This window comes from Lathamus discolor, chromosome 1 (genome assembly GCF_037157495.1).
Source record: "Lathamus discolor isolate bLatDis1 chromosome 1, bLatDis1.hap1, whole genome shotgun sequence".
NCBI lineage: Eukaryota > Metazoa > Chordata > Aves > Psittaciformes > Psittacidae > Lathamus > Lathamus discolor.
In genome coordinates, this window is record NC_088884.1 from 6,627,998 (window position 1) to 6,654,077 (window position 26,080).

The following is a 26,080-nucleotide window of genomic DNA, read 5'->3' on the forward strand; positions in this document are numbered from 1 at the left end:
CGCTACCTATGAAAAGCAGGCTTATTGGCAAGCGGGGGAAATCCAGGCGAGAACGCAGTTGTTGTGAGTGCTGAGCTGATCGATCGAGCCGCCGCGGGGGCAGGCTGGAGCAACAGAGCGGCGAAAGTGGGAGCTTGGAAACGGGGTGCAGCGGCTGCGGCGGGACGCGGGGCCCCGCGGCGGAGGCGGCAGCGCTCCGTTAACCCTCCGTGCGGACGAGGGGGCCGTGCGGGAGCCGTGTGCGGACATGGCGAGCCCCGCAGCCGCGCCGGAACGCTGCTGTGAGGCCGCGTTTCCTGTCCCCCATCCCCGGGCCGTGAGGTGCTGAGGGACCAAGATGGCGGCGCCCAGCTCCGAGGCGGCGGCGGGGGCCCGGGGCAGGCCGCCCGCCGTCACCCCGCAGCAGATCCGCGACCTCATCGGCGGGGGGATTGCTGCGGAGGGCGCCGGCCCCGAAGGGTGAGGGGAGCGGCGGGGCTGGGTGGTACCGGGGCTGGGGGGGGGGCGGCCCGGCCGGATGACACCGGCGGAGGTGGGGGGGGGGGGGGGGGCGGGCAGGAGCACTCGGGGTTATGGGGGGGATGCGATGGGAGATGCTGAAGGTTCCTGGGATGGGGCTGGAGTCACTGGGGGGTGATGGAGAGCGCTGGTGACCAGTGGGAGGTGTTATGGGGCAGGAAATGAGAGAAAAGGCGGGTGGGAGGGACTGGGAAGCGCCGGGAGGAGGAAGCTGGAAAGTGCGGGGCGCTGGGAGGCGATACGGGGAAGTGGGAGGCACTGGGGATACCGGGGGGGGGGGGGGGGGTAAGATGTGTGGGGAGGCAGGAGTGCGAATAAAGGTGCTGTGACACTGGGAGGCAGCAGTGGGCAGTAGGAGGCAGCACTGGGAGGACAGGGGCTGTAAATGACCGGTAGAGTACGAATATCCCTGAGGGAGCTGAACGGCGTGAGTGTGCGGGCGCTGACCCAAAGAGCGTGTGGCTGCACCCCGGCGTGGCACAGAGGTGGGCACTGGGGAGTCTGGAAGGCACTGATGGGCAATGGGTGGCAGAGCTTCGGGGGTATCTCACTAAAGCCAAGCAGCTGTGGCTGCTGTCAGAGGCACTGTTCATTCTTGAACCAACCATGCTTGGATTTTGGTCCATGGAGGAGTGTTAAAGAGAGGCGAAAGGGCAGTGCTTGCCACAGGGATGGTGTTCCAGCCATGGATGCTGGTGTTGGGAGCAGCCACAATGTCAGAGACAAGCTGCAGTTGTCAGTCTGGCTTTGCCAGGCTCAGAAGTTCTTGTCGTCTGCTTGTCACATCAAATCCCTATCTGCTGCTGTTGATCATTGTGGAATGTTTAATTCACACCTTTGCTTGCTGCACTGCTTTTAAAATGGATTTATTATTGCAGGGAGACCTCAGAGCAGCTCCAGTGCCTAAAGGGGCTCCAGGAAACCTGGAGAGGGGCTTTGGACAAGGGCCTGTAGGGACATGCCAAGGGGAATGGCTTTAACCTGCCCGAGGGGAGACTGAGATGAGCTCTTAGGTAGAAGCTCTTCCCTGTGAGGGTGCTGAGGCGCTGGCACAGGGTGCCCAGAGAAGCTGTGGCTGCCCCATCCCTGGCAGTGTTCAAGGCCAGGTTGGACACAGGGGCTTGGAGCAAGCTGCTCTAGTGGAAGGTGTCCCTGCCCGTGGCAGCAGTTGGAACTGGATGAGCTTTAAGGACCCTTCCCACACAAACCAGACTGGGATTAAAATAGTTGAAAGCTGGGGCTTAGGAGCTCTGGAGAAAGGGTTTTGGAGCATGAGAGGTTAGGAAGTGGTTTGTGCATTTCCTATGAATGGAGTCTTCCCAGGACAGTGCAGATGCTTCACTTGCTGACTTTGCTGTTCCTTTTAGGAAAGACATGTCCAACTGGTCAGAATCAGCTAATGGATCTTCTGAAAAGGATGCTCTCTCCTTGGAGTCTGCCAGCAAGGAAGCCTACTTCAGCAGAGTGGAAACATTCACCATATCCTTTCTGACACTGAGCTTCTAGCCATCCCCACCCTGCTTCATAGAATGGTTTGAGTTGGAAGGGGCCTTAAAGCTCATCCAGTTCCAACCCCCCTGTGATGAGCAGGGACACCTTCCACTAGAGCAGGTTTCTCCAAACCCTGTCCAGCCTGGTCTTGAACACTACCAGGGATGGGGCGCTGCTTTGCTGCCACCTTTCCTGTGGTTTCTCTGCAGATTTCATCTTCTTGGAAGCTTTTCTTTGCCCAAATAAACCCTGGCCAAAGTTCTGCCTGGTCAATCCACTTACTGGGTTTTATCCTTAACGTGAGCACCCATTGAAGTGGGCAGGCAAGCCTCACGAGCTGTCTCCCCTGGTTTGTGCCAGGTATGGCTGGGTCAACGTGGAATGTGACATGCTGAAGTGCTCCAGCTGCCAGGCCTTCCTCTGCATGAGCCTGCAGCTTGCATTTGACTTCAACAAGTGTATGTATGCTGGTGCCTGGTGCATATGGGGTTGGGCTGTGGGGTTTGGAGGTGTATGTGCATCATCATGTGCATAAATGACTTCTGGAGTCTTGTCATAGAATCAGGCAGGCTGGAAAAACCCTTTAAACTCATCCAGTCCAACCATTCCCAGCACTGCCGAGGCCACCACTGCCCCATGGCACTGAGGCCTCGTCTCCACGGTGTGTGACCACTTGCAGGGACGGTGCCTGCAGCCCTGCCCTGGGCAGCCTGTTCCAATGCCTGAGCACCCTTTGGGGCAGGAATTGTTCCTCAGCTCCATCTAAACCTGCCCTGGTGCAGCTTGAGGCTGGTTCCTCTTGTCCCATCCCTTGTTCCTTGAGAGCAGAGCCCAGCCCCTCCTGGCTCCATCCTCCTGTCAGGCAGTTGCAGGGAGCGATCAGGTCCCCCCTGAGCCTTCTCTTCTCCATCTGAACCCCCCAGGTCCCTCAGCCGTTCCCCATCACACTTGTGCTCCAGGCCCTGCACCAGCTCCGTTGCCTTTCTCTGGCCCTGCCCTAGCACCTCAATGTCTCCCTTGTAGTGTCTTTCTTTTCTTGTCATGGGACGTGCTGGGTGCTTGTTTCTCAAAATAAAGCATGAGTTGAATAAATTCCCTTTAGTTTGTGAGGACGTGGTAAAACTTTCTGCCTCTGTTGTCAGAGATGACTTAGGACAGAATAGCTCCAGTTGGGAAGGATCTGCTGTGATTATCTAGTCCAGCTGGCTGACCAAATGTTAAACAGTGTTTCAAGGCCAGGTTGGATGGGGCTTGGAGCAAGCTGCTCTAGTGGAAGGTGTCCCTGCCCTTGGCAGGAGGTTGGAACTAGATGAGTTTAAGGTCCTTTCCAATCCAAACCGTTCTATGATCTACTTGCACTACCAGTAGTAAACCTCCCCTTTGTGTTGCCCTCAATGAGCTCCCTGCCCAATCCCAGCACCAGTTTCCTTCCTGTGTCTGCAGGGCACTAGCCTGTCCTGATACTATAAGGTACAGGTAATGAGCAGTGAGAGCTCCTGTGTCTCCTATGTTGGACAGCATGGGGCCGGGAGAGCACCTGGAACTCCAGCCTCCATGGCATGCTCCTAAGCCACAGGGTAGTGATAATAAAGCCTGTGGTTTATCATATGCCCAGAGCTTCACTTTCCTTTACCTGCCTCTGCCCTCTGCAGAAAGATATCTATTGTCCCTCTGTGAGTAAAAGTCACCTCCACTTCCCATCTTCCTAGACGACAAGTCCCAGCTCTTGTTATCTGGGAGGTAGCAGAGAGCAGATCCCTGCTGTTTAACAAATGCAGCCTGGGCCATGTGTAATGGGAGCTGCACAAGCACTTCGTTTTGGCTCACTCTGCAGATTGACCTGTGTTTGTTCAGACTATCTTTTCACAGTAAACCTTGGCCTGATGATTCTGTTGGTGATCACACTGGTTTAAGAAAACAATAATCAGAGGTTGAAGGGCTTGAAAATACATTAAAAATTAATTATTTGGTTCAGAAAGGTGTGAGTAAGTTTAAATATGAAATATTTTGGGGGGAAGCTTGATTTCCAGACATGGATGTGATTTGGCTCCTACAGCAAGAATGAAGGGGTCAGGAGAATTAGCTAAGGACTGGTAGCAGACCTAAGGGGTAAAACTGGCTAAAGCAGCTGTTCTCTGTGCCTATGGTTTGAGCTGCTTCCACTGCACTGCTGTGCAATGTGGCCAGCTCTCCTGCTCCATGGCTGCTGTGCCTGGGAATGGGAAGGGATTTTGGCTCCAGGGAGGTGGAATTGCTCTGGTGATGCCTGTTGTGGAGGAGGTAACCCCTTGAGCCAGCTTGACTTTACTGCCACAGGAACCACTGTTCTGTGGTTGCCTACAGGGAGGCTGGAAGTGGAACAGCTCCTTTTGGTGGGAGGGAGATGAGTCTGAAGAGAACTTCAGGCTCTGCAACCTGCAGCCTCAGGTCGTATCCATCACCCAGGAGGAGCAGGGAAGCCTTTGGAGCCTGGTGCCTTCCTCTCCTGGTTTGGTTTTCCCAACCATTCCCTGAGGGGGTGGCTCTGCAGGGGAGTAGACATGAGCTTTGCCTTGCAGATAAGGAGCGCTGCGTGGAGCTGAAGAAGGCCTTGTGCACTGCTCATGAGAAGTTCTGCTTCTGGCCAGACAGTCCGTGCCCGGGTTGGTGTCTCAGAGCCCATGTCCACCATTATTCCCTGCTTTTTCCTCCCTTTCTGTCACTGCTCTTGTTGTCCTTTGTAAGAATTATGATTACTTTTCAGGCTGCCAAAGCAGTGTCGTCACAGTCCCCTTTTTCCTTATGGGGACAATAAAACATACAATGGCAAAGCAGTGTCTTTGAGCAGCCTCAGCAAACTGGGCCATGGCTGGGCTATACCCATCCTCTCTTAACCTTTGTGTGCCTCTAGGGCAGTTAAAATGCTTTTGAGGTTGTAACTGGGAGGGTACAGGGGGGTCTGCATGACACAGGGTGCTCAGAGAGTCATAGAGCTCATCTTCAGAACTATACTGCAAGGGTGGTTGCAAAGGGAAAGGGCTTAGCTTCTCTTTTAAAAGCCGAAAGGCTGCTATGGGGAGACCTGGGCTCATCTTTCTTGTCCTGTGGGATCAGGAGGTGGTGGGAATGCTGATGGCACAGCTCAGGCTTTCCACATTTGCTGTCACCAGACCGCTTTGCCATGTTGCTGATGGACGAGCCCAGAGCCCTTCTCCAGGACTTCCTGGAGCGCTTCCAGAGCCTGTGTCAGCTGGAGCTGCAGCTGCCCTCCCTCAGACCAGAAGACATGAAGAACATGGTGAGTTCCCAATTACCCTGCTCTGGGTGCATTCAGGTCCGCAGTGAGGGTGCTAGGCACCCCTGTGCTGTGCAAACCCAGACTGAAACAGTGGAGAGATGAAAACTGGAGACTTGTGAGTAGTCTGCCGTCACCATGGCTTTCTCCTTGTGTATTCCCGCCATGGTGGTTTCACCTGGTATCTCTGGAAGCATGGAAAAGGGTGCTTGGAGAAAAGCTCCTTCTCTGTGACCAGTGCAGGCACAACGGGCTCACATCACCACAATGGGAGGTGGGCTGTAGTGTCAGGTTCCCATTCTGCACCTTTCTCAGTGTGTGTGGTGCTCTTTGGTGCCTGGCAAAAGTGGTTTGGGGCCCCACAGGCTCCTTAAGGAGCTCTCCCTGGCAGCCTTCATTCCTGTTTGTTGTATCCAAGCACTCCATGATCTGTGGCAGCCCTTTAACTGGGATCCCACAAGACTGGAGACAGTCATTGTATTAGGTGGGATCAGGAGTTTGGGGTGCCAGAGGCTGCCCTGGAGCAGAGGTACAGGGAGAAGCCCATGAAGATGAAGGAGTCCAGGGAGTGTGGTACAGGGGGGCTCAGCAGGGAGGAGGGAAGAGCAGGAGCTCTGACACACAAAGCTGGAGTGTAGCTACAGCTAGGAGCAGGTGTGGGATTGCCTCCTCATAGGGACCTGGCCAGGCCCTGCTCTACTCCAGCCAAGTCTGGCTTCTTGGGCACTTGCTTGCTGGGAAGCAGATGGCTCTCAGCAGCAAGAAGCCATGTGGGAACTGGGGAACTCTTCATCCATTCAGGATGTTTTATGGGCTGGCTGAGCTATGAAACCTATCAGAGCCCTCTGAGGAGAGACTGCGTAAAGCCAAGGGATGTATCTCATCTTCACATCTAACTCCCCAGCAGCAAGTCTGGAGCCTGACTGAGCCTTTGGGGACTCTCTTTTCTTGCTCTGTCTCAGGAGTGGCCCCAGAAGTGCTCATGGTTTGCCTGAGGAAAAGCACACACAGCCCCTGCTGCCTGCCTGGGATAGGAGCAATGGGTGAGGAGTGTTGAGGCTTGTGCTTGAACAGGGCCACACAATGGGGAGAGTCAGATGGACACAAGGCAAGAGGAAGCCATCACACTGTTTTGCCTATTAACCAGAGTAAAGTGCTGGCTCACCAGCCCTTTTAGGGAGAGAAAAAGGGATTCTCCTCCATGTAGGACATGATTTGTGAGTAGAAGCAGCAGATTTCATCAGGCTGCCTCAGCTCTGCCCCCTTTCTCTGCCCCACAGTCCCTGACAGAGGAGAGGATCAGCCTGCTCCTCCAGCTGATCGGGGAGGAACTGGAGCACAAAACAGAGGGAGAGAAACCACCAGTGAAGTTTGCCTCAGAAACCCTGCAAGTGCAGGTTCCTGCCTGCATCCTGGCTCTGTGTGGCTGGACTTGCAGGTGAGTGGTGCTGTAGGACTGGTGCTCAAGTGGAGGCTGGGGAAACCTGTGAGAGGCTGGAAGGATGTGGCTGTTCATCCTGTGAAATGTTCAGTATCCCCTATATGCCTCGCTGCTCTGCTCTGTGAGACCCCACTTGCAGCACTTTGTGCAGTTCTGGTGTCCTCAGCATAAGAAGGACATGGAGCTGTTGGAGCAAGTCCAGAGGAGGCCATGAGGATGATCAGGGGCTGGAGCAGCTCCCATATGGAGACAGGCTGAGAATATTGGGGCTGTTAGGCCTGGAGAAGGGAAGCTGTGTGAATACCTCAGAGCAGCTTCCAGTGTCTGAAGGGGGCTACAAGGATGCTGTGGAGAGGGGCTCTTCATCAGGGACTGTAGTGGTAGGACAAGGGGTGATCTCATCAATGTTTACAAATATGTAAAGGGTAGGTGTCAGGATGATGGAGCTAGGCTTTTTTCAGTGATATCCAGTGATAGGACAAGGGGCAATGGGTGTAAACTGGAACATAGGAAGTTCCATGTTAACATCAGGAAGAACTTCTTTACTGTAAGAGTGCCAGAGCACTGGAACAGGTTGCCCAGGGGGGTTGTGGAGTCTCCTACACTGGAGATATTCAAGGCCCGCCTGGACAAGTTCCTGTGTGATGTACTGTAGGTTACCCTGCTCTTGCAGGGGGGTTGGACTAGATGATCTTTTTAGGTCCCTTCCAACCCTTGGGATTCTGTGATTCTGTGATTCTGTGGTTCAAAGTGAAACAGGGGAAGTTCAGGTTGGAGATAAGGCAGAAGCTCTTCCCTGTGAGGGTGCTGAGGTGCTGGCACAGGGTGCCCAGAGAAGCTGTGGCTGCCCCATCCCTGGCAGTGTTCAAGGCCAGGTTGGACACAGGGGCTTGGAGCAAGCTGCTCTAGTGGAAGGTGTCCCTGCCTGTGGCAGGGGTTGGAACTGGATGGGCTTTAAGGTCTCTTCCAACCCAAACCATTCTATGATTCTATTTCAGTGTTTTACTGTCTCCAGCTGTTAGAAACTGATGGACTTCCAGGAACCGCAGTGCAAAGCTCCCTAACCTGAAATGGATGTCTCTCTGAGACAGCAAAAAGCCTGAAACAACCAAGCTGCTGGTTGCTCCTGTGTTGCTCGTGTAGATGTTGAAGTTAGTCACTGTGATACCATCCTCAGTAACACTTTCATTGCTCATCAGGCCTGCAGGAAGGGAGGGAAGGTTTGTGACCTGAAGGTTTGCAGCTTCCCAAAGCTGTGAGCAGAACAGCCACAGTGTTTGGGCCTGAGGCAGCTTGTTGAAGGTGAAGAGATCTCTTACGGTGCAGGCTGGGAAAGGACTTAGTGTTGAGGAAGAGCAAAGCTACCACTGTGACTGGGCCAGTGAGGATGGGGACATGGCTGATGTGCCATACCTGGGTGTGCTCCTGCTTCATGGCAAGCCAAAGTGTAACCAAGCTGGTTTAAATCAATGTTATGGATGCAGTTTAATGGGGTTTTTTGCTTCTTAGCACAAACAGCTGAGTGTGCCTCAACCCAGGGCGCTGATGCCTTGAAATGTGCCGGCAACTGAAACCATCCCTGTGTTCTGCCAAATACCTGCATCTGTTGTGAAAGCTGTGGTTGTGGGCCCAGGTTCATCCCTGACATTGTCTCCTGCCTTGGCTCTGTCCCTGCAGTGCTGGCTCTGGCTCAGTGCACCTCTCGGTGATCTCCTGCTCCCGCTGCATGAGGAAGGTGGGACTGTGGAGCTTTCACCAGCTGGAGTCTGCGGGGCTGGAGCTGGACTCCTGCAGCCCCAGCAGCACAGCCGCTGAGCGCTTCCCGCTCCTGCCCACATCTCCACGCAGGATGCTCACACGGAGCCAGGACATGCTCCCGCCAGGCTCCGAGCAGGTATAGCCCAGGGAGCTCAGGGTATCTGGGTGGTACAGGGGCACACAGGAGGCAAGGCTGATGTAGTTTGGGTGCCTTTTGCCTTGAAAGAGGCTTATTTTAGTCCTGTGTCTCTAGCTGTAGCCATCATACAACAGAAATGGGTTGTTGCTGCCTTTGCTTTCTGTCCTCCTCTCCATCAGCCCTCCTGTAGGAGGGCACAAAAAGGACCATTCCAGCCGGCATCCTGGGGCTTGTTCAGCTTGAGGTGCTCTGACTCAGGGGTATATCCATATCACCCATATATGGCTGAGAACACTGGGACTGTTGGGCCTGGAGAAAAGAAGCTGTATGGGGACCTCGGAGCAGCTTCCAGTATCTGAAGGGGGTTACAGGGATGCTGGAGAGCGACTCTTCATCAGGGACTGTAGTGATAGGACAAGGGGTGATGGGTTCAAACTGAAATGGAGGAAGCTCAGGTTGGAGATAAGGCAGAAGCTCTTCCCTGTGAGGGTGCTGAGGTGCTGGCACAGGGTGCCCAGAGAAGCTGTGGCTGCCCCATCCCTGGCAGTGCTCAAGACCAGGTTGGACACAGGGGCTTGGAGCAAGCTGCTCTAGTGGAAGGTGTCCCTGCCTGTGGCAGGGGGTTGGAACTGGATGAGCTTTAAGGTCCCTTCCAACCCAAACCATTCTATGATTCTGTTTCCATCTAGACAAATCCGAATGCCCGTGGTATTAAGAGAAGGTGGGATGACTCCTACTAGAATGTCTGAGAAGGCTTTGATCTCTTGTTTGTACTGGGCAGGGCCCCTCTGTCCCTTTCAAGCAGAGGACATGCTGGTGACCAGAGGAGCTCTGTTAATTCCCTGTTCTTTCCCCACTGGCAGCATGAGAAGAGCCCATCCCCAGCAGTCTCTCGTCCACCACGGGGCTGGGACTCTCCCATCCCCACGGACCGAAGTGAGTTGGAGGTGCCCAGTCCCACCCCAAGAAGCCGCCCCATCACCCGCAGCATGGGGCAGGGGGAGAGCATGGAGGTGCCATCCAGTCCCCTCCGTAAAGCTAAGAGGACACGGCTCTGCTCTTCCAGCAGCTCAGTGAGTGACCTGGGGCAGGGGCAGGGAGAGTCTGGTGGGGAGGAGAGGGATCTGGGCAGGGTGCTCTTCATACAGTTTTGGTGTCTTCAGCATCAGAAGGACATGGGACTGTTGGAGCAGATCCAGAGGAGGCCATGAGGACGGTCAGGGGCTGGAGCACCTCCTGTATGGAGACAGGCTGAGAACACTGGGGCTGTTGAGCCTGGAGAAGAGAAGCTGCATGGAGAGCTCAGAGCAGCTTCCAGTATCTGAAGGGGGTTACAAGGATGCTGGGGAGGGACTCTTCATCAGGGACTGTAGCGACAGGACAAGGGGTGATGGGTTCAAACTGAAACAGGGGAAGTTCAGGTTGGAGATAGGGCAGAAGCTCTTCCCTATGAGGGTGCTGAGGTGCTGGCACAGGGTGCCCAGAGAAGCTGTGGCTGCCCCATCCCTGGCAGTGTTCAAGGCCAGGTTGGACACAGGGGCTTGGAGCAACCTGCTCTAGTAAAAGGTGTCCCTGCCCATGGCAGGCGGTTGGAACTGGATGATCCTGAGGTCCTTTCCAATCCAAACCATTCTATGATTCTATGATACAGGAACCAGGCTGATGTTTAGGCACAGGGAGGGTTTTATCATGTCACTGGAGTCTGTTTTAAACCATTCTGTCTCAGTCTTCATCCATTTTCTCTTCCTCCCCTACCTAGGACTTGTCTTTGAGGAGCTTCTTTGACCCCAGCTCTCAGCATCGTGACTGGTGTCCCTGGGTGAACGCAGTGGATAGAGGGGAAGTCCTGGAGGATACCACAACCCCCATGGAGAAGGAGCCTATAAAGGCAGAGCCAGGCTGGCGAGTGGTTCTGAACATGCTCCTTGCAACCAGGAAGTGTGACAGAGTGCCTGAGACAGAGCCTGTGGTGAGCATGAGGGACCCCAGCCCCATACCCAAGCACTTAGAACATTGCCCCAGCCTTGCCTAGTGCTGAAAGCTTATGGGGTGAATTTAGGGTAGATGGGCTTGCTTTGGGCTCATTGCAAACCTAGTTGGGTGTCCAGGAGCAGGCTTGTTTCTGCAGAGCCCCAACTTCCCCTTTGGCTGTGCTGATGGCCTCTCAACCAGGTTTCATCTGTTCCAACGATGTTGTGCTCAGGTCTGCTCAAGGTCTGCCACAGATAACAGCCTTTCCCCAGCAGATCAGCGCTGCCTAAGATTCAGTTTCATTTCATGTCCCCATCGAGAGCTCTTGACCCTCTCTGCACACACTGTGACTGCAGCCCCAGGCTGCTGCATGGTGGGTTTGCTGAGCCAGGGGAGCAGAGCTGAGGCCAGGGCCCCTGTCCTCAAGTGCCTGTGGAGCAGCCAGTACCTGCTGCTGCCTCCCTGGACCCGCTAAGCTCTATTATCCATTTGGATTCCTCCTCCTTTGCTTGGGGTTGAGCTGGAGGGACCAGTGAAGCAGTCCTGTTTTCAGCATTTGTCTTGAGGACTTTGTGTGAGTTGTGGCCCCTTGTGGCTGTGCAATGCACTGAGAAAGCACCAGCAGGTCCTGTAGCACCAGATACAAGTCAGAGGTGTGAGACCCACCAGGAGCAGGGCATGGTTTGAATCCCATCTGCTTCTTGGTATCGTAGAATCAACCAGGTTGGAAAAGTCCTTTAAGCTCATCCAGTCCAACCATTCCCAGCACTGCCAAGGCCACCACTGCCCCATGGCACTGAGGCCTCGTCCCCATGGTGTGTGAGCCCTTGCAGGGACTGTGACTGCAGCCCTGCCCTGGGCAGCCTGTTCCAATGCCTGAGCACCCTCTGGGGCAGGAATTGTTCCTCAACTCCATCTAAACCTGCCCTGGTGCAGCTTGAGGCTGGTTCCTCTTGTCCCATCCCTTGTTCCTTGGGAGCAGAGCCCAGCCCCTCCTGGCTCCATCCTCCTGTCAGGCACTTGTAGGGAGCGATCAGGTACCCCTGAGCCTTCTCTTCTCCAGACTGAACCCCCCAGGTCCCTCAGCCATTCCTCATCACACTTGGGCTCTCTTCTTGCTTGTAGTCTCCTTGCTCTTCTCCCCTCTGGTTGTGATAAATAGGGCTAATGAAGAAGAGGAGCAAATAGATGTTTTGCCAGCAATTAGGATATTTCAGATTGTTTGTTTTGGTTGGTTTTTTGGTTTGTTTTTTTTTTTTTTGCTACGTGAGTTTCTCCTCATGTACTCTGTAGACAGGTCAGGTGCAGTTGCAGCTCCTGTTGTGGTGCCTTAACCTCTGCTTGTCACTTTGCTCCTCTCTCTCCCAGAGCCTCTTGGAGAAGTCCTCCAAGGTATTCCGCATTTTCCGGCAGTGGGAGAGCATGAATTCCTCCTGAACAGGCCTCTGCCTTTGGGAACTGGCATGGAGCATCACATCGGACAGGCAGAGATCTGCTTCAAGCTGCTCTCATGGCAGCTCCGTGTCCTGGGGAAGGGCATGCTGAGGAGCCTCCACACCAGATGCAGCCCACAGCAGCTGCTGGGCCCCCTCCTCCCTGCCTGCCTGGGAAGCCCCCTGCCTTCACAGACTGCTGCTGGAGCCCTGGGCTCTGAGGGCTTCCATAGTCCCAGCCAGAGCCAGGATGTGCTGTGGCCACATGGGGTGAACAAGCGGATATGTCACCTCCTGAGGGTGATGGTCCTGTCCAGCTGTGACCTGCCACCAGCAGCACAGGGAGGTGGTGCCAGGTGGGAATAAACATTTCAGTTTTGTTTTTTCTTTATTCTTGGTGCTTCTTCCTGGGGTGGGATGAGCTCTGGGCCCAGAATGTGGCTCCTGTGTCCCTCAGGATACTCATCTTTGTGGGATCAGTGTTTAATTGCCTCATTTTCCTGTTTTCCACTCGTGCTTTTGCTGTCTCCCATACCTGATGTATAGAATCATAGAATGGTTTGGGTTGGAAAGGACCTTAAAGCTCATCCAGTTCCAATCCCCTGCCACGGGCAGGGACACCTTCCACTAGAGGAGCTTGCTTCAAGCCCCTGTGTCCAACCTGGCCTTGAACACTGCCAGGGATGGGGCAGCCACAGCTTCTCTGGGCACCCTGTGCCAGTGCCTCAGCACCCTCATAGTAAATCACCCAGGGTCGTGTGTGGGGGAGGCTGAGATCCAACCAAAATCTGGGAAGAAGTGGATTAGAGCTTCACATGGCTTGGGACTACATGTCTGGATGCTAGGGAGGAGTAGGTCTCTGTGGAATGGGAAGGAGAAGCTGGAAAGGGAGACCCTGATCTTTCATCTCCATCCTCTGGGATGGTGGGGAAGGGGTTTGGAGAGGGCTGAGACCCCACAGGCAACTCAGGAACAGTTGGACCTCCTCATCCCAGGTCTGCCACAGCCACCCTTTGGAGAAAGAGCCTTCCCTGCCTCAGTTTCCCTGCTCCAACTTTGGGCTTTTTTCTCCATCTGATCTTAACCTGTCCCCTTCTGGGCACTTTCTGGCCACCCTGTGACTGCTTCACCCCTATGGGAGCTGGGATGGAGATGGGGTGTCATCCCCCCCACAAACACCCTGGTACCCCCAGCCCTGGAGGGGTGAGGATGCAGAATGGAGGAGCCCCTTGCCCCGCTGCCTGAACCCACAGCTGTCCCTGTCCCAAACAAGTTCCCCATAGTTTCCTCTGGTTCCCCTTATCCCCAGTAGGCTTCCACCACTCCTTATAGCTCTCCAGGGCTTGTTATCAGGGTCCCTGTAGCTCCCCAGAACTCCTCTGGTTCCCCATAGCTTCTCCATTTCCAGTGTTTGCCTATAATTCCCTATGGCTCCCCTTGCTCTCCACGTTTTCCTGTTTCCCCATAACTTCTGCATTCCTCCAGCATCATCTCCACTTTGTCTTCCCCTCCCCACCATGGTTAGGGAACCACCCCACAATCCATAGGGTGCATCCACACCAGGAAGGATGATGTCCCCATGCTGCAGTGGACAACACCAGCCGCCACCACCACCCACCCCCCGGCCATGTGCCCTGATTTTCAGACCTAGGAGGACTCAGAGGTCCCAAAATCCTCTCCTCACCCCTGTGCAAGGGGTCTGGGTGCAAAAACCATGTTACCACACAGGTGAAATACAAGAATTTAAAGAAATTAAGAGAAAGTCCCAATTTTCTCACTCCTTTTCTCCCAGTTACTTGGAATCAGTCAGGGAGCATTAAGGCTGGGGAGTGGGGGACCCTCTATCCCAACTTTTCCAGTTGCTTTGCTTCCCTCCGCTGTAGCTCACCTGGGGTGCGTTACCTCCTGCCCCAGCTTTGGGCTCTGGGCTTGAGAGGTATGTTGGGGCATTAGAGGAAATCACCCCACAAGTGTGTGTATGGGGGGGGGGGGGGGGGGTGGTGGTGAGGTTGTCTCTTTCCTTGGGCATTTGGGGGTTCTTTGGCTGTGTCACCTCCCCACACATGGAGGAAGTGTTGGGATAACTCATAGGGTGATGCTGCGGTCAGGAATGCAGGACATCCACCCCGGGGCGCGGAGGCTTGAGAGACACCCATTAGCACCATCACGCGCCCCACTGTCACCTCCGGGGTGCTGGTGGGGACCTCCCCTGCTCCGTCCACTTGGGGAAACTGAGGCACCAGGACATGCTTTGCTGGTGCCACACCGGAAAGCCGGGGTGATGACTCGTGCTGTGAGGCCTGGTCACCTGCCACATTCCCGGTGTGTGATCCAGGGAGGATGTTGGGATTTAATGGTGTTTTTCCCGCTGTGGCATTGGCATCACCCCTCATCATCACCTCACCTTAGGGGTGGCCCCATCTCTACTGCCCCGGCCGGGTCTCGAACCTGAGACCCTTCCATCAGCACACCCCACACCCCCCCACCCCCCCCGCAACTTCCCTACCGCACTACAACTCCCAGCGTGCCGCGGGATGGGCGGAGTTGCCGGCGCAACCAATGGCGACAATGCGAGGTGGTGAGGTCACTGCGGGTGACGTCAAGGGTCCAGAGAGAGGCTCCGGTAGAGGCGACCGGAGTGGTTGAGGGAGCGCGAGGCGGCCGGGGTTGGGGGGGGGGGAACCGGGCGGCGGCGCCGGTGGCACCGCGGCGGGACGTACGGCCACGACGAGGAGGAGGAGGAGGGCAAGGACAAGCTACAGCGACACCAACAGCGGCGACACCGGCGGGGGGGTCCCAGCGGCTCGGAGCCCGGCGCCCCCCCCTCCCCAGCTCTGCTCTGCTGGGCGTCCCCGGGCGGCGGCGGCGGCGGCGCTGACAGCCCGCCCGGAGCACCGGGGGCGGCCGCGGCCACCATGTCCTCCCCCAGCCCGGGCAAGAGGCGAATGGACACCGACGTGGTCAAGCTGTATCCTTACCGATCACCCCTCCCCCCCCGCCCCGGTCTCCCCCCCCTCCACCGGGAGCCCCGGGGGGTGAACCCGGGCTCCTCGGCCGGGCCTGCACCGGGGGCACCAGGGACACCCTCCGGTGTGGCTCCCCCCAAGCCCCAAGCGGCGGCAGCGCCCCTTTCCGAGGCCAGGCCTAGGCCTCTCCTCGGAGCTGGGATTGGATTTGCCCCCCGCCTTAGGGTCAGGGCCCCCCGTTACCGGCGAGAGGCCTAATCCCCCTTTACCGTATTACTGGGGGGCTTATCTCCCTCTGTGGCTTGACAGGCACCCCCCGGGGTGCTGTAGGGGTGTTCTTGCAGGAACCCCCCCTTTGGTGAGGGTCCCCCACCCTTCAGCCTGGCTGCCCTGCATCCCCCTGCCTGCCCTGGCCTATGGCCCAGCCACCGGGGGAGGACGAAGAAGGGGAGAGCAGCTCCAGCAGCCACAGCCCAAAGAAAGGCTTTTGTGGTGTTTGTGATGATTATTGACTCCCCCATTCCAGCCTCTGCTTCACGAAGCTTCGGGTGCTGCCTTAAGGGCTTTAGTTTTGGGGGGGGGCTGGCTTATAGCAGACCCCTGGCTGGGTGACAGGGGGATGGCTGAAGGGCAGCAGTGCCCAAACCCCCTCATCTCATAAGAGGTCCCGTTTACGTAACGCTTCAGGTTTGATTAAGCTTTATTATTTCTATTTCCCCCCTCCCCTTCCACTTCTTCCATGATAATCTGTTTATATTCCTCCTTATTTTGATTCCTGGTCCTTCCCAGGGTGGCGAATCCTCTTTCTCTCATGCCCGGAGTGTGGGTGGCGTTGCAAAATATCATTGGGAATTTGGTGCTGGGATTCTATTATTAATAGTTTTTTTTGTTTACAAGGTGCCAAAAGGAAGGGGGGGGGTTGGGGGGGGGTAGTAATACCCAAAGTGTCGCCCAAAACCGTTTCCCAGCTGTGTTGTCTGGATGTGCTTGATCCTCCGTGAGCAGGACTTGGGTCTTGGTGGTGTCGAGGGGTCCAGAACCGGGTTTGATTTAGTTTCCAGAGCGAGATAAACAAACTTACTTGGATTTGGGGTTATTTTGGAAGTGGGTGGGAGGAGCAACACAGCTCCTGTTTGTTGCTTATCGAAGGGAAACTTCTGTTTGACGTTCAGCCTCAGCCTTTTTCTCTCTCCGAAGCTGCTGCTTGGTACACGGGTGGGTTGGTTTTTTTTTTTTTTTTGCCTTGTTTTGAAGCAAATAGGAAATGATTCCTGCTCGTGCTTCAATCGGGAGCTATTTTTATCCAGAGGTTTAAAGTTACACACATGTCACAGTCTGCCGAACGCCGATCGCGATCGATGCTGCACTGCACCGGGAGAAGGGTTGGGAATTCAGCTCTTTGGGGAGGGGAGTAGAATAAACCCAGTCTTAGGGATAGCATGGGAAGAGGTTTGGGTTAGAGAGGGGCTGAGGCCCAACCTGATACAGTGCTGCTCTCCTTTCCCCTCCCCCTTCTCTTTATTTATGTCTTTTCCCCCTTTTTGTTTGGTTTGGAGCTGGAATCTGCAGTATTTTAGGAGACAAAGAGCAGGTTTTCCTGAAGTGGCTTCGTTTTGGATCTCTAGCAGCAGCTGGGCTGGGTGGTGGTAGGTAGAAAGCCCCAAATCCCTGGTATTCCTCCCCACGCTGGCTCATTTCCACTCTGCTCTTTCCTTCCCTCCTTGACAAAAGAAACCTCCAGCTTTTCCAAGCCTTTTCCCTTGCTCTTGTAGGCTTAGCTTTCCCGGTGTTGTGAGGGGTGAGGGTTAGAGCTGTCGGTCTCCTGCGGACAACAAACTTAGGAAGTTGGATGTGTCAGATGACTCCTCACCGCTCCTCCTCCCTCCCCAGCCTTTTTTGTTTGTCTGCCTCCCTTGCCTCGCCTGCCCAGGCTAGGCCTAAGCTCCCGGAGACGCTTCCCGAGGGAATCTGCCTCTCTGGAAGCTCATCTGAAATCGGGATCTGGCTTGAGATGTGCGAGCGAGCAGGGCCTCAGTGCTGACCAAAGGAGAGGGGGCTCATCTGAAGGAATGTACTTGAAAGCTGCTCCTCCCTGGGGTTTTGTTGTGGAGGGGTTTCCTTTTTATCTCTTTTCCCTCATTTTGCTGCCATTTTCATTCCAGTTTCCCTCTTCAGCCCCTTCTCATGTCTCCAATGGAGAATAATGGCATGGATTTACGGCCTGCCAGGAGCTACCTTTTTGAGCAGGGAGGGGGTGATGGCCAGAGTGAGTAACGCTGCTGCCTTCTGCTCTGACAGGTTTAGGAGCCAAGTGGGCTCTTTTTATTATTCTTATTTTGAATCCTTCCACGTCTCTGTCCTTTTGTGGATGCCTCTTTGTGAGCAGGGAAGGGGAGAGGTTGCTCAGCTCTCTCTGGGGCTGGAGGGAGGGCAGAGCTCTGTGTGTGTGTGTGTGTTAATGTGTTGAACTGATGTTTAATAATCGCCTGGACGATTCTGTGCTGAAACTCTGACTCACTCATTGTTTCTCTCCTGATCATGCTCACAAAGCTGTGCAAAGGCTGAGGAAGGGCCTGCAGTGGGAGCCACGCTGCTTCCCTCTCCTCTTAGGGGGCTGCAGCCCCTGTGTACTCACAGATAGGGGGGCACTGCCTGCACCCTACCTGCAAGCAAGGCTGTGCAGGAAGCTTCATACCCCCTCTAAAACACCTCTAGACACAGTCGCTTGGAAGCACAGGGATATCCTATGAACCTGCTGGGAAGCGCTTATGCTCAAGACTCAGGTAGAGAGGGAAGCTGCGGGGTGCCGAAGCAGGGGATCCACTCCCTGGTCCCCCCCCAGTTTCGGCCTTGGAGCTGTGTTTGCAGGCAGGAGGCCTCGGGCAGAGCTCACAACTCTGCGGATTGGCTGCTCTGTTACTACCCGGAAACCGGGGCCGGGGCGGAGCGAGCCGGCAGCTGATGGGGTGCCCCAGCCAGTGTGTGTATCGCATGGTGGGGGGGGGATGCACCCCGACACCCCCAGTGCCCACAGGGCTGTTTGCCTGCTGCGGTTCCAACCTGGGGCTCATTGTTCTGCACTGTGGAGCAACACGGACAGAACAGGGTGAGCTCCCCAGAGCCTCCCCTCGGTGGGGAGTTTATTCTTTGCTGATGTATTTTCCTCCTTCGGTGGATTACAAGCTCCTGGCTTGGTTGTAGTCCCCTGGGCTCTATTTTTAAGCATGGTAGCTGGAAAAGGGAAGTGTCACCCTGTTTTGTGCATGAAGGGAATTATAAATAGCGCCCAGCTTCATTTGAATCTCCCTGTTCTGACCAGTTTACCAGAGCTGAGTGTTGCTAACGCGCCTCAGAGCTACCAGGGAATGTAATACATGGAGCTAATTCTAATTTTAGGCTCGTCCTGAGTCAAGGAGAATAAAGGTACAAAGCTCCTTAGTTTACCTGTGGAGCGTTTTGTAATTGCAAAACTCCCTGGTGTTTGCTCCACCGGGATCAGCTGAGGCAAAGGGTAGGACACAGTTTACATTTGGGCTAAATTCCTTTTTCTCTTCAGTGGAGGCTTACACCGCACTTATCATCCGACTTGAACACCTTCCAAGAGTGGCGTTGAGCAATAGGGCTGTCACGTGGCTTTGTTCTCTTTGGCCTGTCCCCAGGGGAAGAGCATGTGCGCTGGAATGTCTTGTTTTGGTAGGGTTTTGGTGGTGGTTTGTTGTTGTTTTTTGTGAGCTTCTTCCTGAAGGACAGCCATTTCTGGAAACTTTTCCAAGTCAGAATGTACGTTTTCCAATGTCACGTTACGCTTCTCTCTGCCCTGCTTCTGGGGCTGTGTTTTAATGAGGTCTCCAGGGATGAGGGTAATGGTGTGGTGGTACTTCAAAACACACAAAGACGTGGCAGCAGCCCCATTGCAGAGCTGGGGAGAACCCCCCCCTCCTGCCCCCAAAGCAGCCAGGAATGCTGGCACAGGTTGTGGCTTATAAATAAAACCCAGTTAAACACAGCTCAGAACATCCAGTGGTACCTGCCATGAGGAGAACTTGAAACCTAGTCTGCCCAAACCAAACCAACTGGAGCTAAAACTGAGATAAATCATGTTTGTTGCCTAAATTGCAACTTCCAAGGGTGTCATCCTGCTGCTTTTAGAGCTGAATGTGGCATCTTTGCTGGAAGCTGGATTATTTTCTCCCCCCCCTCCTTCCATAAGGACGGGTTCTTGGCTGGAACTGTAAGTTCACTCTTCCATTGTTGCCTTGTCAGTTTGATGGTGGAGGCTATTGAAGCTGGGGCTTGTGGAGCAGACCTGAAAGCACAGTGCACCTGCTTAATCATATAATTGCTCTGGTCATTGAGATGAAACTGTAGAATATGAATCTGGTGCAGCTTGGAGCAGAAAGCCTGTTGTAGCTTGACATCCCGGCCCCTATTTAAAGTAAGCAAAATAAAGCCTTTGTGTCGCTCTGCATTTGGGTAATTTTAACTATTTCTCCATCTTATTCCCCACATTCAGAGCAGTGATTTGGGTATTCTGAATAATACAGCACAGTCATCAGTTAGGATTATCCTTATGGTATCCAGTTCTTAAGACTCAAATGGCATAAATGACTAAACTGCTGATTATACAAATTGTGGAGGCTCCTTTTGTAGTATCAGTTTGAGGGAGAACAAGTGGCTTGCCTAGTAAAATGGTGTCCCTGCTCTCCTTCCTGCTGCTGTGTCTGGTGATATTTCTTCTGTCTTGTGTGCTGAAGCTCTGCTGTGATCCAGGCAGGCTTGGATTTGTAGTAGGTGATTGTTTTTGAGTGTCATCACGATATCTTACAATCCCAGCAAGCTCTGTGAGTGCACTCCCACGTGTTCAACATTTCTCAGCAGCAGCACCAACCAATAACGTTCCCTTTGAGCCTGGCTGCGAGTCTCACAAACCCTCTTCAAGTCTTCATGGGTAGGATTAAGCAGGAGATGCCCCCTGATGAGGCTCTGCATTGTCTCATTTGCCAGAGAAATAGACCATTTAAGCTTCATGGAGGTACAGCTCATGTTTTGTCCTGGTTCTGTGCACTGGCATTCAAATTATGTGCTTTTATTCTTATAAAGAATCTGATGTAAAGCTTGGAAGCAAAGCCTTGAGGTTGCTGGATGCTTGCTTTGTGGTACCCAAGTGGCAAGCGGCAGCTGCCCTGTGTTGTGCTGCTTCCTTCCTCTCCCGAGCTCACGGCAGACAAGAGGTGTGTTCTTTCAGAGTGTTTTCTGTCTTTGTTTTTAGAAGAGCATCAGTTGCTCCTTCAAATACACGCTTAATTATTGCTTTACCTTGTGCCTACCTGTAGTACCTGGAGCAGGTTGAGGAGATATAACCTGTAAGCCAGAGGAGTAAATCCTGTGAGATGCTGAGTGCCTCCTTCAGAGGCCTGGGTGCATGAGGAGTTCACACCTCACCGCTGGGTCACACTGGGAGGAGGTGATGGCAGCTCACTCTTTGGAGGCTCCAGATTTGCTGGGAGATACCTGAGGGCATTGGTGGCCCTGGGCAGACCTCCTCCCCTCCCAAAGAACAACTTGCCGCACAGGCTTTCCCTTCTTTTCCCTCCTGTTGTTGGAGCCCTCTGCCCTTCTCCATCCTGTTGGAAGCAAAAGCTTGAATTAAGAGTCCTGATAGACTTTTATCCCCAGTTATTTTCCTCAAGCAAGGAAAAGCAGTAGGAATTGGGCTGTCAGGAAGGGAAAGGTGCATCTGAAACCTTCCCAGCACAGAGCCATTCCTGGTTGTAGTATAACTTCGTGTTCTCAGCACCTGTTGGTACGCGGTGCCCTTCTTAAGCCCTGATTTATTCAGAGTCATAATAAACACATAACAGGTTGTTGTTAAGGCAGGGAATTGCCACAGTTAAAGTGACAGCTCCTGTACGGAATGGGTTCCCAGCCAAATAGCTGTCTGGTTTACTGTCTGCTTAAATTAGAGGGGTTGTGGTGCTGAGGGAGACGTGTCTGAACTTCCTGCTCTGCTCTCCTGCCATTCTGGTCATCATTCTGGCACCAAAAAAGAGAGGTTATAACAATATATTCTTAATATTGAATGGAATTTTGTATATGGGTGTTCATATAGGAGTTGAGTGTTTCATTGTGTGTCTTACGGTGTACATTCAGTTTCCCTCCTTTCCCTCCATTTCCCTGTGGATTTTGTCCATGTATTCCTGGAATAATGAACATAAAGAGTCACTCTTTGTTTTTCTTCACCGAAATAGAGCTCGTGTGACTGAGGGATCATCTCTTGGCCATCTCTAGTTTCTCCTGGGTCATGCATCCTAGCTGGCAGCTTGCAGCCCTCACTGTTAGCAAACACCCCGTGTGATGGATCTTCTGCTGCATCCCAGGGAAATGGTCTGAGTCAGTTTTATTCCTGGCAGAGCCATGTGGTTCTCACTTGCCCCCCACACTAATTCTTCATTCCTTTTTTCCACCTTCTTGGAATGTTCAGAATTGTCTCTTCGTTGAGGCTGATATACTTGGAATACTGCTGAGCTGTTGCAGGGAAGTACAGGGACTCATTTCCTCATTGCTAAGGCAATTCTCTGCTTAGTCTTTGCCAGCCTCTTCCCTCTCCTTTCCCTTATGAGCACTCTCCTTCCTCATCTTCAGTCTCCATCTTTTTCCAGTTCCTCTCTGATAATCATCTGTCTGAGATTAAAGGTGGATTTAGTCTCTTGGGAAAAGGTGATTTCACAGCTTGGCTTTGTGTAACCATTAATGATTCTCTGCACACTGGGGCTGGTACCAGGTCTGGATTCACTCCTGGCTTCAGGAATGAGATACTCTATTTTTTGTAACCACTGCAGCTTCCAAGTGCTGTCCTTTAGTCTTAAATCATTGGCCTTATTCCCTGGAGCAAATTGATTCAGCCTTCCAAGAGAAGCCAAATCACTCACAGTCCATTTTCTTGGCATTAGGTGCTTCAAACCAGGTAGAGGGCTGGATCTGTGGGTATTGGTTTTAAACGGAGGTCGTGGTGGTCTGTCGGCTCCAATCACTTTTAACCTGGGAATTGTGGAGCGTGCCTGTGTATTCTGCGTGAGTCGTGGACAGGAAAGCATGGGAGGTGGAGCAGACTTCCAGATAGCAGTGACTCAGTGGCAGGAAGGGATAACCATTTTTGAGCATTCCCAAGCTTTCCAGCAATGATTGCATTTCCCTGGTGCACGCTTTCCTGGGATTAAACGCTAGAAGAAAGCAGCAGCATGTATTTTCTTGGAGATTATACCAATAGAGTGGTTGGGTGGATTATTCTGTAGCATTGTGCACTGTCTTCCTGTAGCTGCCTTTAATCTGGGGGGTGGCTGCTCCCTTAAAAATGAACGTTTCCCATTTGTGTTCATATTTTCATTAAGAAAAGGCTGCGTTTGACAGTTGCTGCCCTTTAGGGGAGCTTAACCCTGGAGGCATTTGTCATCCCCTGTGAAAGGTTGAGGTTAAAAGCTGACAGTTGATTGTTAGATACATTTTGCATTATTCCCAAATTCCAGAGGGTTTTTTACCTGGCCTTGAGCTCTTTTCTCCTGCGAGAGCAGTGATGGGGGACTGTGCATGTGAATTATAGATGTGCAAATCATTGCTGCCTTCGTACTCTCTGTGTAACTGCTGATTGTTTCCAGTCAGTCGTCTGTGGACCTTTTATAATGATTGCATTGGACTGGACTATGTTGGAACGGAGGTGAAGAAGAAGGGATGAGGTGGTGCTATGAATAATGAATCACTGGTATTGAGAGAGGATGAATAGTGTCCAGCCTGCCTGCTCCTGGCCCCTGAGCAAGGTATGACATTGAAAGGTAAGGTTAAGCATGTTTGCACTGAAGACACACTCTGGCAAGCTGTAAAGAATGAGATTCTGACTGGAAATTCAAACTGGATCTGAGACAGGATCAGGTATTTGTGCAGTTACCAATCACAGCCTCTGAAGAAGGTAGAAATCATTTTGTGGTGCTAAAGCAGGCCTGAGTGTCCCTGATTAACCTGTGGTGTGGTAGATTAATAGGTGCAAAGTTGGAAAGATGGGTAAATTGTTAACTGGAGCACTCTGGTGATTCTTGGTGGGCTTTGCTGCTTTGGTCTGGCTTCATGGTGGCAGGACCAGGTGTGCTCTGGAGCTGCAAAGCAGGGCAGGGATGTATGTCTGATGAGACGCCCGTTCCTGTGCAGCAGGAAAGCTGGGTGAGAACAGAAACCCAGGTTGTCTGCTGAGGTCTAAGCAGAGGTTGAAAATCCTTTTGCTCTTCAAGGTGTTTCTAGATCAAAATGGTGTTTTAAATCCATAGAAAGCTATTCAGTCACCAGTGTGGACGTGGTTGAAGAGTTAAGACCAAGTAAGCTTGGTTTTAGGGGCAAATGAAGCTGCTTCTTTAAGTCTTGCTCCGTCAAGTGTGAATGGTTTGCAGCCAGATATTTTCATTTTGAAGAGGACCAGGTTTGCCTTTTAAATGCATTTGGGGAAGGGGACTCTTGGCTTTTTAAAACAGGGGATCAGCCTCAGGAGATCCGCACTGAGAGGAACCTGGTGCTTTTGAAACCTGGAGTAGCAGAACATGGCCTGGGGTTGGTGATAGTTGAAGTCCAAAACTTGCCTTTGTGTCCTGGCCGTTCCCAAGCTGTTCTGTTTGGGGAAGGATGTTTTTATCACACAGAACCCCCCTCTTTTTTACCTTTTTCTTTCTTTTTAGGGATAGGGAGAGGTTTCTCTCTGATGCTACATTCAACGGAAGCTGCTTCATTGGGGGGAGCTGGTGGAAGTGAATGCTCTGGTGCACCATCCACTCTGCTGAAGGCAAATGAAACCAGTTCTGTTCTTCTTCCAGCTAATACCATTAATTCAAACCCACTGACCTTCCCCCTCCAATCTTCAAAGCCAACCCAGCTGAATGTGTGCAGAGTGCTAGTTTCACATAGCAGCAAGTTTGAAACCTCAACAACTGAGCTGCTTTCATGCTGAGCTCATGTTCTGCATGAGATGTGTCCGTGTCAATGGTACCTGGGGATAGTCCTCCATAGTGGTGTGTTCTGATGCTTCCTGAAGGCATCTACTTCATGGTTGGCTGTGGCAGTTACAGTTTGCTTGGACAAGAATGACATGATTTCCTTAAAAAAGGAAAAGGTGGTGGCTTTGCTTTGTAATCCTCCAATTTGTATGATGGGATGGTAGACTAAACAGGGGTGAAATAAAGCAACAACCCTTCCAGGAGTGAAGCGCATTCACTCTGGGAATGTCAAATCCAGCTGCCATGTGACTCAGCATGGTTATACTGACCTACTCTAGAAGGCACCTCCTACTTTATTCACCTTTCTTTTTCTTTTAAGGCTTTCAGCCTACCCCTGTGTCAGTTGTGAAATGAGGCAAGGAGTGAAAAGAAGGAAGCCAGACGATGAGAGTTCTGTTTAACAGGCCTGCCACTGTAGGTAACTCAATCCTCCTGGCCTAGGGGAGGAATCCCTGCCTGGTAATTGGGGTAAGCTTAGATCCCAAGAGGGAGAATGTGGTTTTGAGAGACTGGGAGGGGGGGACACACCACTCAGTTGAAAAGTTGAGATGTCAGAAATCAGATCTGTGTGACCTGGCACCGGCGTCTGCGTTCCTTGAAAGGGAAGGTATGTGGGGAGGTGTTAACTCACCCTTCTCCTGCCTCATAGGAGTGACTGCACCCTGCAAGGGAGCTTAGTGCTGCTTCACGCTGGTTTAAAATGTGGGGACACCAGAATGAGCTCCTGTTTTCAGTGTAAAGCTCCAAGGTCTTGGATTTAAGCAGATCCTGGCATGCTTGCAACTTCTGAGACAGTGATAAGTTAGTCCTAATCCTTACTTCATGGTTTCTGCCATGATTTCTTTTGTTTGATACTGGCAGTGTGACTAGAAGGTTTCTATGAAAAGGTAAGTTTAAACACTTGCCTTGTTTGACTCCAAAAGGAGCTTTGGTCAGTAAATAGCTGTGCTCTGCTAACTCTGCTAAGGCAAAGCAGTGCATTTCCACACAGAGAAGAGTGCCAGCACCTGTGACTGGGGTAGGGCTGATGATCTCAGCTCACTACTTGTGGTTAAGTGCAAGACTGAAGGAATAGCCCCCTGTGGTTTCAGCAGGTCATTTAAACTGCAAACCCTGTTTTAGTTATTGGTCACCACTTGAATTTCCTCAGCATAATACTGAGACTCACATCTGGCCAAATGAAACAAAACCCACTGTAAACCTGACCTGGTTAGCAGTAATGTGTTCATAGCGTGAAGCCCCTGCATCCCTGAGAAGGCACTGCTTTGCATTTCAAAGTATCCCACAAATGTGAATATGCTCAGAAATAGAGAAAGAAATTTGCTGACCCACTGCAATGGACTCGATGGTCAGCCCTGCAGAGCCTGTTGACCCCTGGACACTTAAACCAGTGCCCATCCTCTGCTGCTAAGATCAGTTTTACAGATTTAGATTATAGATTGCTTAGGAGAGGGGTATGTTCGGTTCTTGGTGTACATTGAAGCTAAAGGATTAGATTCTTGGAGTGGGATGCAGAGATCAAATGTCACCAGGAGAGTTCCTCTCCCTAAGCTGCTTCGCATTGGTTCCAGCAGATGCACGTTAATTTGTGCAGATCCTTACAGGTCCATTGCCTCATCTTCTGCTTGCTGAGGGTTTGTCCCTTCTCTTTGACCTGCTGTAGCTTTTGAAATGTCAGTTCTCTGGAAAGGGAAGAAACACTCCTCACTTCAGTGGGATGCATCAGAGAAGAGTCAGGGTAAAGCGTAGATTTGCCTGTTCAGTCAGAGCATGAAATGTGCTTTGTGGGGTGTTGTCTGCATCGGGATTCTAGTGAAGGTGATTTGAGGTTGTCATGCAAAGGTGCCTTGAGAGAGGTGCTGCTGGTGCTTCTTCTCACCGTTGCACATGTGGCTTCAGGGCCTTACAAATGGTTTTCCTGCATTAGTTTTGCTCTGGAGTTGGTTGTGTAAGTGGGGATGGGGTATGAGAACAGCTCATGTTATAACTGGCTGGTTTGAGGCTGAACCAACATCTCTGTCTCATTAGAGCCAAAGGTTTTGGTCCTCTGGTGAGTACC

At 52.6% G+C, this 26,080-nt stretch overlaps 2 protein-coding genes and 1 long non-coding RNA gene across 4 annotated transcripts in view; 2 read left to right on the top strand and 1 right to left on the bottom strand.

Annotated features, from left to right (window-relative positions):
- The first annotated feature begins 35 nt into the window (after window positions 1-35).
- Window positions 36-12,417, top strand: ZC3HC1 (zinc finger C3HC-type containing 1). Of its 2 annotated transcripts, none has more exons than XM_065677135.1 (10): window positions 36-459; window positions 1,887-1,997; window positions 2,317-2,468; window positions 4,569-4,652; window positions 5,160-5,287; window positions 6,565-6,722; window positions 8,403-8,619; window positions 9,486-9,695; window positions 10,382-10,591; window positions 11,962-12,417. In XM_065677135.1, the coding sequence occupies exons 1-10, from the start codon at window positions 338-340 to the stop codon at window positions 12,028-12,030; spliced, it is 1,461 nt and encodes a 486-aa protein (XP_065533207.1). In that variant the 5' UTR covers window positions 36-337; the 3' UTR covers window positions 12,031-12,417. The 2 variants fall into 2 exon arrangements, with proteins under 2 accessions (XP_065533207.1, XP_065533274.1); XM_065677202.1 differs by lacking the exon at window positions 36-459 and adding an exon at window positions 820-1,004.
- Window positions 12,418-14,628: 2,211 nt separating this feature from the next.
- Window positions 14,629-26,080, top strand: part of UBE2H (ubiquitin conjugating enzyme E2 H) — a 54,564-nt gene continuing 43,112 nt past the window's right edge. The window contains exon 1 of the mRNA XM_065677475.1: window positions 14,629-14,994. Coding sequence (XP_065533547.1) covers window positions 14,942-14,994 — 53 coding nt within the window. The 5' untranslated portion in view covers window positions 14,629-14,941. The remainder of the gene's footprint in view (window positions 14,995-26,080) is intronic.
- On the bottom strand, window positions 15,675-16,060 carry LOC136013546 (uncharacterized). Its single transcript, XR_010612284.1, has 2 exons — window positions 15,932-16,060; window positions 15,675-15,859 (listed from the first exon to the last, which is right to left on the bottom strand). It is a non-coding gene; the product is annotated as an uncharacterized LOC136013546 (long non-coding RNA).

Coding starts and splice junctions, on each gene's coding strand:
- ZC3HC1 (XM_065677135.1), top strand. CDS start 338: ATGGCGGCGCCCAGCTCCGAGGCGGCGGCGGGGGCCCGGGGCAGGCCG. Junction 460..1,886: donor GAGGGCGCCGGCCCCGAAGG/GTGAGGGGAGCG, acceptor TGTTCCTTTTAG/GAAAGACATGTCCAACTGGT. Junction 6,723..8,402: donor CTGTGTGGCTGGACTTGCAG/GTGAGTGGTGCT, acceptor CTGTCCCTGCAG/TGCTGGCTCTGGCTCAGTGC.